The following is a 12,713-nucleotide window of genomic DNA, read 5'->3' as shown; positions in this document are numbered from 1 at the left end:
TGTTCACAAAATCTGGATTATCTCCAATTACAGGAGTTATTTTCATATTATTTTTTTGGCCTCACATACTAATAAAAGAGTTTCTGCTCAATAAAAAAGTTTCTTTTCATCTAACCAATAGATGTCTCTTGTGAAGTTCTAGTGATTCAAGAATAATGTTTCAAAATTGGTTCATATATATATACAATAGAACTTCCAAGAATTTGAGTAGTGTGGTTGTCAATAATGGGTAGAATTGGTGAATGTTACACGTGTAAAGTGATCACTTAAACCAACCTATGACGGTCGTCAGCCCCGTAAATGCCCAGACTTCCATATTCTTCTTCATCTTTGATGAGATGTCAAAAAATTATGATTTGACATTTGTATAAAAATAAATAATAATTTTATTTTAATGACCTGACGATGGAATGATTTACCAAAACCGGTAGTCACGAATCAGTGTTTATAAAAGTGGTATTACACAAAGTTAACAATGAATTATAAGGAGAGTGTTTTCTGATATAATAATTAAATATAATATTATTTTTTTTACCTGATGGGGCATCATCAATGCCTGAATATCTTCAATGGGAACATCTGTGCCTGCTACTCCGAGCAAGTTCGCTACTCGTGTCTGGTCATGGAAAAAGACACATGTGCATTATTTTATATAACTAGGCAAAGAACACCTTTGAAGCAGACTTCAAAATACCATTGAGAAAATTATATTAAAGTAAAAATTTAATAATTTATGTTGAAATATCATGAATTTCAAAATACATAAAAACACGTGACGTGTATTATTTTAAAACTTGATATAGCAGAAAACTTATCAGGAAAATTCATTCTTCTGTAATTTCCGGACTCAATGGCGTATAGAGCATCCCATCAAACTGATGCAATATTATTATGGTCATCAATTACATGAAAGGTGATCAGTCTTGGATTTAAGGTGCCAATTTTTCCTTTAGGGGGTCTGTTTTTCTTCCTAATATTCCTCCTTCATTTCTTTTTCCATCCATACAGCAGTAATGTAGTTCACTGTACCCATCAAATTTATTCCACTCTCATATCCAATAATTTGAAGCACAGGACTGATCACCTTGCTGTCATGTAGTTGGCGATTAAATTAACACGGCATCAATCCGATGCGGCGCCCTATGCACCATCATGATACGGATAGGGATTGAATAAAATAAAAAAAATCAAGGTCACAATTATGGTCAATATACATTTTCAATTTTTATATTATTCCAAATCGGGAATCGAACCCGTGATTTCATGTATGATACAAGTGCCAACTAATGGACTTTTATCATATGTATTTTTAAAATATATTACACGTGTATATTTTAGATTTTAAAAATGTCAAAACTTCATACGGTAGTTTGAAGTATCAAAAAATAATATTATTCAAAAGAAAAAATATATATTTACATGAAAAAATCACTATTAGTAACTGTACATGTAAGTTGAGTAAAAAAACTTGCCTTCTAGCAATGAATTCTATTTACACAATAAAAATTTCCAACAAGAACGGAACGAAGCATTAACTACTAATTGTATTTATGTATAAATCCTACGTTCAAACACTTCATTTCAAATATCTGATCAAAAATAAGTTTACTCAAAGCCAATTTCCACGAGTTATCTGAATCTCTGAATGTAGAGACCCTAGCGATCTCTGCTAGCGAGTAAGTCTGTCAATTATTTCCACTAGATACTATGAAATAAATATAATTTAATATTATATTCTTAAGCTATGAACTACAATCAAATATTTCAAAGTTTATTTAAAATCAATTTATTAGACTCACAAAAACCACTCTTGGTATGATCATGACAAAAGGTTGCTCAAACAGCGATGAAATCTTCTAAGCTTTTGCAACACAGACTTTGTGACGGATTGTTAAATCTTTTACGTACAAAAATAAATAATATTTAAATATATAGGCGTTTCATGGAGTTCAAGCGTTTTCTGCAACCATTTTGCACAATGCTGAGTCACATATTTAAGTTTTAATTGCATATAATATTGAATTCGGTTTGAAAAAGACAATATCCTGAATATAAAAGCAAAAAACACCGTGTTTCTGGCCAAAAGTGAAATCTACCAATAACATTAGTCAGTATGCAAAAAGATAACATTTTACTGAAAGCGCCTCTCAAACAAATGCATGAGCGATGAGAATTTTTAATTGCATTTTTTTTTTAAACACCGTTCGATCATTGAACCATAAATTATTATATGATATCACAGACATAAATTATTTGACATGGGCCTGAAATACTTCTGCTCTAACAATAGAATTAACTCAGTCCAACACAACAAGTTAACTTCTAAACAAGTGGATTTTTACCTCAGTAGAGTATGGTCGTACAGGGAACAATCAATGGTTTTATAAGCAAATACATGAATTTATCCATAAAATGGACATTGCACTGCCATCTATGTGTCATCTTAAACAACTTTTTAAATAAAATGGTAGATTTCGATGGACATTGTCATCAAATTAAATTTTAACTCACTATGGCATTAAGGATGCCCAATATCTTTTTTTAATTAAATTAAATAAATTTTTGATTTAAACTGGGTAAATTTAAACCCATTATAGGTCCTGAGACTCAGAACAAATAAAAAACGTTCACAAACCGACTGCAGATGGCTGCACAAAACATGATCGATATTTGAACTAATTTTTTCCCATGATAGAAGGAATTTATATTTCCATAGGGAATTTCGTTTTCTGCCTTTGTTAAATGTATAAATTAAATTGAAAATTTCAATTTGTTGAATGAAAAAAAAAAATATTTGAAAATGTAAAAAACATACTCCTTAAGAGGTTAATTGCCCCAGTCTAGTGTTTACTAACTGTCAAGTGTATATACGATTTTGTTCATACGAAGAGTGGTTTTTGATTTAAAAAAACAAGATCACAAAAGTGATGATAAGACTATGTCTGCCATGACGCTGGCTGTTCTACGGGTCAAGGTAAACTCCTATTGTCTCCAATTACAGACAGGAACTAGTAGGAAGTATGCACCTATGTATGGGGGAGATAAACCAACATTATACTGCAACCATCCAAAACATAACTGCAACAAACTGCTTTAAAAGTGAGTATAGGCCGATTGATATACCTCTCGTGTTATGGAAACCCAGTACGCTTCATTTACCAGTACATTCTCTGTAATATTCTGAGAAACAATTCGGTATTAGAATGTGGAAGTGGACTCTCTGCTTCTGCTGTTATCACATCCAACACACAAATCAACATAGGAAATCAATAATTGCATTTTATACCATTTTACATGTTTAACAACTGGAAAACTCTTGATCAAGATACATTATATTATATTTTATATGGGTGGTCAGAGTACTTCAGTAAGTTGTTAGTTGCTTAAGGGCGATCCAAATTTAGTAATTTCAAAGACATTTCTTTTATCATAAACTTATTACTTCAAGATGACATAAGACATTAAAAATATGCCAAAAATTGTGATAATGAACAAAATTTTATTAATGTACCATTATTGATATCATGGGTCCAAATCATCTCAATATTGAACAATCCATTCTTATAAAAACACTAAGTAAAAAGGTTAAACTGATATCTCTGAATACTTAAAAAGAATAACATTTTTACTCAGTGTTTAAATTAAATTTAATTTCAAATATAAATTATACATAGTAAGCAAAGAGTGTACTCTAAAAGAAATATCCCTGAATAAATTATGTTGCAATACCCCAAAAGTTTGTAAGGGTAGGTACTTTTTTGTACTGATCTGAGTTTGCATTTTTTCAACATGGTAATGTTGTGATTATATTTCTGTACATATAATATATAATTTTTTATCGTAATTAATAAGTTAGGTGTAACATTTATCTCTTAAAGCATTCTTGTGTATAATTTTCATGGTCTCAATTTTTGCCAGCAGGCCTCCGGAGAGGTCGAAATCGTTCAAGGAACGAGCAGCCAAGTCAGGTCTAGTTCACACATAGGTCGTTCAAAAAAAGACACCTGAAAAAATCTCCTTGCTACCATTTTTTATCATGTATATGAAATTGAATGAAAATTGAGGCGCCAGTGAGGCAAAAGCCGGCACTATTCGTCTGGATATTGATGTCAGTAATTTAAAAAATTAAATTAAATTCTTAATTGTAAATGAATTTAAAATATTCATAATATTTTGAGTTGCTTCAAATCTTTGTTCACAAGTGTCAGATCTAGATACTAAACTTGGTATAGATACCGTGCTTAGTATCCAGATCTTGCAAATCTAGATCTTGATCCTCGCAGTCGAAAAAACCAATGACGTCACACTTGATAACGACACAAATTGTTTGTTTTTGCAAATAAATGAACATACTTGAATCTTTTATATCTTTTTAATTTCTTTACTGATTCCAACAAGAATAGTTTTTAAAAAATCCTGTAATTTTTACATTAATTTATTCCCAGTAAATAAATACAAAAACATTGCAAATTGTCCATTCAATATTGAGCTTCCAATTTGTTTAAATGGATATCTTTGTCATTGTTATTATTTGTTCAAAGATTAACACATTATAAGTACTTTGTAAACATTTTTTTGGAACTTAAATATAATATGAAAATAGGTACATTGATGGTCATATTGCTAGTCTATAATAACATCCTAGCACCCGCAAAAAGAATTTTGTTATAATATAAAAGAAAATCAACTTACCGCATTTTCCCTTCTATCATATACCGGCATGGAGACGGAAGTCATTAGCTTATATGCCTGATAGTCCCCAGGATCCTGTTCTTCCATCTAAACATTAAAAACACAACAAATTATATTGGATTCTGTTCTTCAAAATAAACAATAGAAAACCAACAAATACCATTGGATCCTGTTCTTCCAAATAAACATTATAAATTAACAAATGCTATTGACCTTTGACTTCCAGCCCAGTACCCAGATGCGCTAACCACTACACTACAGAGCCAGACATGATAAAAACGATAAAACATTTTCATTTAAAAAATTAGAAGGTTAGCAATCAGCTTTTTAAGTGCTTACCTAGATAATTATAGGTAGGCACCAAATTTTGTTTTGTTGGCAACATTGAGTTTGATTCTTTTTTTTTTAAATATGAATCAGGGATGGGAACTCATACTACCAAAACTGCACTTTCAAATTACAGCTGCTACAATTTTACAGTCGGTATAATAGTTCATGTTGTATAATTGGAGGATATAAATTATTTGTTGGATATAAACAAATTGAGATTTGCTACCAAGTGGGCACTTACTTCTTTTTGCTTTAGAGCATATCTTCTGTCTTTTTCATACACAGAGAGAAAGTACGATGCGTTCCTCTTTACACTCATCACTCTCTCCCTTTGTTCCTCCGATTCTCGCTTTTCCCACAGCCAGTCTGTCATCTTAGGGTCCTGAAAAGACAGCATGTCATAAACATATTGTAAACAGCATGTACACGAGTTTTACATTTATAAATTATTTCAGACCCAAATGGTGCATAGGCGTCGGAATGGCAGGTGTGAATTTGATCCTTAAATAAATGAAGGTGAGGTGATCAGTCTGCGAGAGGAATGGAATATGTTTGAAGGTTTTATCTCTTCAGGACATCAGTAATTATAATAACAATAAGGCGCAGATTAGCACTGCACGGCCACGGTAGACGACTCCCGGGTAGACAAGACAAGAGATGGATTGCCAGCTGAGAATCAACATCACAGGAGGCTAGTCCCTCTTAAAAACAGGCCACAAGGCCTACACCATGCAGAAGAAGAAGGGATTAGCAGTTTCGAATACACATGACGCAAGCTATTACGAGTAAGGGCATGCCATCCTGAGCCCCCTAGCCATTGCAACAGTTCTACACCCTCTACTTATTATTCCTTCTCCATTTCTTTTTCCCATATAGCAGCAAAGTCCTCAACCTGAGTTCCGTCACATATGTCTTCCCCCCACAAGACCAGAGGTCTAGCTATCACAGGAATGCATCCGAGATAGATCGATAATAAGAATGATTGATTATAATTTCCACATTAATTATGTAGCTTACTTAATTTCACTGTTTATTTTATTTATTACTTTTTATTGTTATTATTTTTATTGACCAAATTTCTTTTCTTTATCTAAATATTTAATCCTTTCAATGCCGGAAGGTATTAATTAATATGGCAGTACCCAGCAGGACGTGATTTTTTCAACAAATATAAAACTTTTATAAAGATGACTGTAACTTTGATATTATTAGTAAATTGTAATATTTTAGTATTTCTTTATCTTTCTAATAGATGTTTCTTTATATTTTAATAAAATAATATTGCAATTGGATTTAATATTGGCTTGCGACAAGCACAAACGAGAGCGCGTTTACGCGCTCATTTTGTATGGCTGGCCTGCGAGCACGAAATTGGAGAGCACTTTAACATGCTTGTTAATTTGTACTTATACTTGTTTCTGTAAGTTTGTTGTGTTTTCATCTAATTGATGAAAAACATTTAAACTTTGTTTTGTATTGTACTGTATTTCAATTTCTTGTAATATGTTTTTCATTGTTTGTGAAGCATAAATAAATAAATACTAACCGTGATATCGGCATACACGGGCGTCCATATGATGGGATGGTCCTCTCCCCACAAGACGAGCGGCCTGGCCATCACGGGGATGTAGTTGAGGACCTGCTCCCTGACCTCCGCCAAGGTGCTGAGGTGGACGTAGTATCCCTGGTTGGCGCACGCCATCCACTTTACCTCTCGCACATCAGCTACCTATACGCAAGATAAACAAACATTGTACTTTTAAAATTTACAAATATCTATGATGGATTTTATGGTTTCATTTCATTCATTATTTTCATTCAAACCCTTATCCGCACCCCAATGGTGCATAGGGCACTGCATCATATAAACGTAGTGTTATCTTGATCGTTAACACATGAAGGAAAGGTGATCAGCCCTCCGCTTCCGGTACCAGCCCAAGGCAATATTGAATAAATATAAGAGTGAAAAAATCACTTATATTTATTTGACCCCCCCAGGGAATCGAACCCGGGACCTCCAGTACGGTAGCCAAGCGTGCTGACCATACCGTGCACTACGGAGGCAGATGGTTTACCAAACGCAAATATAATCATGGTATAAGATCAAGGTATACTTTAAAAGCTCCCGCCACATTTCTAGGGCCGGTATAGACACTCTCGGTTTCTATTCAGACTGATCCTTTAAAAAAAACCTTTCTTTTTCCGGAACCCTAATAAGATTTTAAAATGTTTATCTTACTATGGTATTAAATCAATCATACAAAGTTTTTCATATTATTTTTTTAATATTACTAATGCTTTCAAAGTCCCTATCACTGTCAGCGGGGCATATAGGTTAACACGTTGACTGCCACGGAAATTTTCAGAATTCCGGTCTAAAAAGCATTATCATCATATTATATTATTAACCGGATCCACGCGGCTCGCATAACCGTATGTGTTTTAATAAAACATGCCCCATACGCCGCTGACATAACCGTTTGTGTTTTTACTTTGCTCCAAGTTTCGAACCTCAGTTCAACTTGGAGGGATTTTTTCATGGTGTGGAACTTTAGATAAAATAATACGTCAATCCTTGGCCTTATGACATCTGTTGAAATATCTGACTAATGATTTGTAACATCACAAGGATAAATAAAAGAACAGATCCCTGATTTTTCTTGCGGTCGGTAATTAGTCCGCGCCATAATCATGCCCTATATCTGTCTCACTCTCGACGCTACGCATCGCCAGCGGGTAAGAGTGACACACGATGCGTGCTTTGATTTATTTATGTTACGATGTTATTTGTTTATATTACGATATATTTCAAGAATAATGTGACACACGTGTATTATAGAGTACCAAAAAGGCACAATGAATCCCATTGAACGTTTTTGCTTAGGAAAATAAATCATTTCTTAACTAAATACATGATAAAAGTAATCATTTAAAAACGGCGAAATACCGCCGCGTACGGGCGTCTCTCAGGAACAAAGTTGACGCGGTTAAAAGGTTAAAAACTCTGATTATAGTACGTAATTATATTTTCTGTTAATTTATTAATAAATTTTCTGTTCATGTAAGCCAGCATTGATTTTATGTTCTCTTCCCAGAAGCTATCTATCCATATTAGCATTGATATACTAAGAATTTTATCGAAGCTGCACGAATATGGCAAGTAAACACAGTACGAGATTACTCGTAATCGGCATTACAATCAAAGCGGTCAATAAAAACGGCCTAGCAAAGAACGCAATCAACGAATTATCTCGCAGTGGGCAGTTAATGTGTTGGTACTTACAAGTGTGTACAATCCACCACCATGTTCTAATGGCCAAGGGACAGAGGCAGGAACGTTAGTAACAATACAAGGGGGACATGAGATAAGTAAACACTAACCTCTCTACCGATGAGATAAGTAAAAACTCTGACAGGCATCTTGGGCCGCTCCCTCCAATTGTACGTCTCGAATATCTCTTTGTAATTGTAGGGGACCCCGTCGGACACCAGCATGATGGCCTGGTTGCAGCGCGCCCCTTCCCGGTCCATCCGATACATCTCCAGCAGCTCGAAGGCGGTGGTCAGAGCCGCCGAGAAGTTGGCTATACCCACCGTGTCTATGGACTCGAGACCCAGCTTCAACTCTCGAACATTGGCCAAGGTAGCCTGGAAAAGCAACAATTTGGAGTCAACACAAACTGCTTTACATAAGGCAACGCATCATATAGGACCAAGAGTTTTCCTGATCATTAATTAACGCTTTGACAGAGTTTTTAAAAAGATTTTATTACTAAAAACAGCAGGAGTTTTATTTTTACATCTACAACCTGAGGACAAGGAGAGCTGACCCCAACAGCCTACGAAGACAATAAGATAGGATGAAGCCAGGAAGAAAAATAATCTCTCTCTCTCTTACCCTTATCCACATCCAATGGTGCATAGGGTACTGCATCATATTGATGCAGTATTATCCTGATCATTACATATATGAAGAAAAGTCGATCACTCCTGCGCTTCAGAGACCAGTCCAAGGTAAAATATTAGAGTTTAAAATCACTAAATTTATTTTCAACTCCCTGAGAATTGAACCTAGGACCTCCAGCATGGTGGCTAAGCACGCTAACCATACACCAATGAGGCGGACACCAACAGTCTACAAAGATGATAAGTTGCGATGGAGCCAGGAAGAAGAAGAGTAATGTTTTATGTAATAATTTATGAAGTGACCTGAACGAGCATATTGGCAAAGCAGGGCACCACTTCCGTGACCGTGTCGTTGAAGGTGAAGATGTTGACAAAGTCGTTGTTGCCCAGCGTGTCGAGGATGTTGGAGACGACGTGGCGCGCGATGTCCTTCCTCTGGCCCGTCATGGAGCCCGAGTTGTCCACCAGCACCACCACGTCCTTGGGGCTCACGGCCGCCTCGATGTACCAGGCGCGCGTCCGGCAGTCGTACAAGTCCACCGGGGACGCCTTCCACTGCATCGCTGCACAAGAGACAAATACTGGCTGATGACTCATCAACCTCTAACCTGCAGGCCCTTTGTGATATCAAGGCCCTAGGCGATCTCAATATCAAATACTAAGACATCTCAACATAGATGAAGAAGGGGATATAAACTGATGGGGAAAATTGAGGGACAGCGTGGTCTTGGCAAAAGGCAAACATATTGGCTGCGCAAAATAAGAGACTGGACCGAGATGAGACATGATTGACCACCACACTACTGAAATTTTAGGAGCTCTTACATATATCGCTCACTCCTATCAACAACATCATATATCAAAAAACTTGATTTTTCAGGAGATTGTTTTTAAAATTTTAAAATATAATAAATAAATTGAAAATAAATATCAAGCCACTTATTGAACTTTTTACTGTGCAACCAGATCTTTTTAGGTAAAACCTGAATGTTTTTCTCCATTTGAAAATTATTTAGTATACCTATTTAAAAATAATTAAACAATACCTTTTCTTTAAAATGCAAAAACAACACTCTCTGTCCTGTAGCGGGTAAATATTAAGTCAAAATATGCCGCTTTTGCTGGGATATAGTACATTTTCTGGGCATTCCGAAAACATGCAAAACTGAAAATTGACGATTTTTTATATATGACATTGTTGAAAGGAGTAGCGATATCATATAATCCTCACGACACTTCATGTGTGAGTTTGCGACATGATCTACGGTTGATTAGAGTAAGCTTTTATTTAGCAGAGACCCTTTTATATAGCAAGACGCCACAAACTCTCGCATTAGAATTATATGATATATGTATAAGTTTAAAAAATTTAACTAGTGTGGTTGTCGATCATGGTTAAAATGGTGAATGTTATACGTGTATAAAGTGAACAGATAAACCAGCCTATAGAAGGTCAAAGGCCCTGTAAAAATATCCAGACTTCTATATAAACTATTTTTATCTATGTCAAAGAGTTACCTTTATACTGATACCCCACCCCCAACCCAGAGAATCCCACCCAGGACCTCAGCACACTTACCACACTAGACAGGAGGGGAATATTAAACCCTGGAATCCGTCGCCTGACTCACTCTCAGCCAGGACTCTGAATACACACCTGACTCAACTTTGCTTCATTGGTAACTCAATTCTTAACTGATTCGACAATGACAAAAAAAAATGTAATACATGCAAAATTTTAAAACTCTTCTTCTTTGTGTACCAAGACAGGTCTCCCTTAGTCGTCTATCATCGATTGTTGCGGTATGATCGATAATCCTGAAATTATCCGGAACATTGGTCTATATGTTCCCGATAGAGTTACCTAAGACAGCGTTGACATAGATTGTTTCACATTCCTATACACAGGACCAACCTGCCGATGGTTATGCCTGTAGGAAGAGCTACCGCTATGTTGAACAATATCTCATTGGATATTGTTCCATGTGTCGGAAGGAGTTTTCCGAAGTTGGATTCTTCTACACCTTTAGCAATAGTATTCTTGCTTATTTTCTATTTTTGTTAATGTATACAATTTAAATTTAAGTTTGTAATGTGTATATTATCTATAAATAAAATAAATTGAAATTGAAATTGAAATTGAATTGAAAATCACTTGAGAGTAATCGTTCTTGTCTCGGGCAGCTCTGAACAGCGCCTCAACGGTTCTGATCTCTGTCCAGTCTGGTATATTCCGGAGAATTTGCTACTAAATATTACAATTAGCTTCCGTTGTGTACCTGGGTAGTGCCTCATGAAGCCGGTTGAACTGCCAAAATATTGCCAGGAGAGAGAAGGGTCCGCCTTGTAGTTGCTTGTGAATATGGAGTCCAAATTCTCAGACCATCTGATTGCGTCTATTACATCATCAGCTACAACAAAAAAATTACATGTAAGTATTTATAAAAAAAAGAACATTTTACGAATACATATCAACCCAGTAAATCATGAGTTGAGTTAATTTTTAAATAAGATCAGCTTTATAGTTCAAAGTTTTCCACTAATTAATATAAATATATATATATATATATATATATATACTTCGTTACCGACATCGTCAAACTGGTCTGATGATGTCAGTAACGAACATGATGGACACCAGTCTGATGTTGTCGGTAACAATGAAACGCAGTCACTGGTCAAATATAATAAAAGTAAATAAACGTAAATAAAGTAAATAAACTATAAAGTTGTTTTATTATGATTTATTTATTTTGTTTATATTTATTTCATCATACTCTTAATTACAAACAATAATGTGCCCTGACTGAGTTTTTCCGTGCCGAGGGCACATTTTACAATATTTATTTATAGAATTATAATGACACAAAAAATTTATGACGTTCAATCAAATACATCCTTTAACATCCTAAGGACACAACACTAAAATTTAAACTAAGCTTCACAAACGGTGTTTGAAAATTATGCAAAACGCATTGAAACATGTGTCACAATAGATTTTAAGAAACAGTTGTATTTACCAAGTAAAATTTAAGTTAAAAAGTAGATAAATATTATTTTACAAAGTGACTGCCTAATCAATTAATGAAATTATATTATTATCGTTATGATTATCTAGATGCTTGGGAAAAAAAGAAGAAAAAGTCCCTTTCCAAGCACAAGAGCTCAGAGTCTTTTCTGAATAGGCTCAGCGCAACTAAAATTATAAGATTGTATTAAGTAGTATAAATTTTTTATGAAAAAATGTAATTTTTTCAATGAATAATAAATAAATAAACAAATTGAAAAACCAAATAAACTGACCTCTCTCGTAGACATTGGTTGGCACGTGAACGCTGCTGAAGCTAGTATTGACCGGGATATTACTGAAGTGAGGGTTGGGAGTCAGGACCACTTCTCGGATGGGCGCCGGAGTGGAAGCTTCGTCGTCCCCGGTGGGCCCGTAGGACGGGGTGGTCGGAGTTCCGGGCACCTCGATCCTCTTGCTGTTGTAAAACTGGAAGTCGGGAGGCACGGTGGCCGTCGGATCCCGATTCTGGTTGGAAAGAGCGTTGGTCTCCGCTGCGTCGGAAATTCTCTTTACAGCGCTGATCTTCAACTCCATCATGCTGCTGATGTCGGAGGCCATTTGCTCCACTATTTTCTTGCCATCCCGGACTTCAATCTGTGCCGATTCGAAACTCTGGAAGAACAAAGGACGATTATTTCTAATATAAACAAAACACTAAAATAATTGTTGGTTTCTATCATGCTACTGGTACCGTAGAACGGGGCTACTTGAACTT

The 12,713-nt window shown here is 35.3% G+C and overlaps 1 protein-coding gene across 6 annotated transcripts in view; it reads right to left on the bottom strand.

Moving 5' to 3' along the window:
- The window catches only part of stj (voltage-dependent calcium channel subunit straightjacket), a 57,605-nt gene that overhangs the window by 41,591 nt on the left and 3,301 nt on the right, over nucleotides 1-12,713 (bottom strand). For 4 of the 6 annotated variants that reach the window (XM_088259524.1, XM_088259528.1, XM_088259526.1 and 1 more), the window contains exons 3-10: nucleotides 12,232-12,610; nucleotides 11,208-11,339; nucleotides 9,232-9,491; nucleotides 8,404-8,670; nucleotides 6,569-6,751; nucleotides 5,264-5,404; nucleotides 4,693-4,779; nucleotides 536-616 (exon numbers count right to left, since the gene is read on the bottom strand). In XM_088259524.1, coding sequence (XP_088115650.1) covers nucleotides 536-616; nucleotides 4,693-4,779; nucleotides 5,264-5,404; nucleotides 6,569-6,751; nucleotides 8,404-8,670; nucleotides 9,232-9,491; nucleotides 11,208-11,339; nucleotides 12,232-12,610 — 1,530 coding nt within the window. Of the gene's footprint in view, nucleotides 1-535; nucleotides 617-3,123; nucleotides 3,181-4,692; nucleotides 4,780-5,263; nucleotides 5,405-6,568; nucleotides 6,752-8,403; nucleotides 8,671-9,231; nucleotides 9,492-11,207; nucleotides 11,340-12,231; nucleotides 12,611-12,713 lie in introns of all 6 variants that reach the window. The other 2 variants (XM_088259522.1, XM_088259525.1) reach the window with 1 other exon arrangement.

The sequence above is a fragment of the Brachycentrus maculatus genome, unplaced genomic scaffold (genome assembly GCF_059751285.1).
Source record: "Brachycentrus maculatus isolate JH-2025_06_01 unplaced genomic scaffold, ASM5975128v1 h1tg000117l, whole genome shotgun sequence".
Lineage (NCBI taxonomy): Eukaryota > Metazoa > Arthropoda > Insecta > Trichoptera > Brachycentridae > Brachycentrus > Brachycentrus maculatus.
The sequence above is the reverse complement of the archived record's forward strand: the minus strand, read 5'-3'. Positions and strand labels throughout refer to the sequence as shown.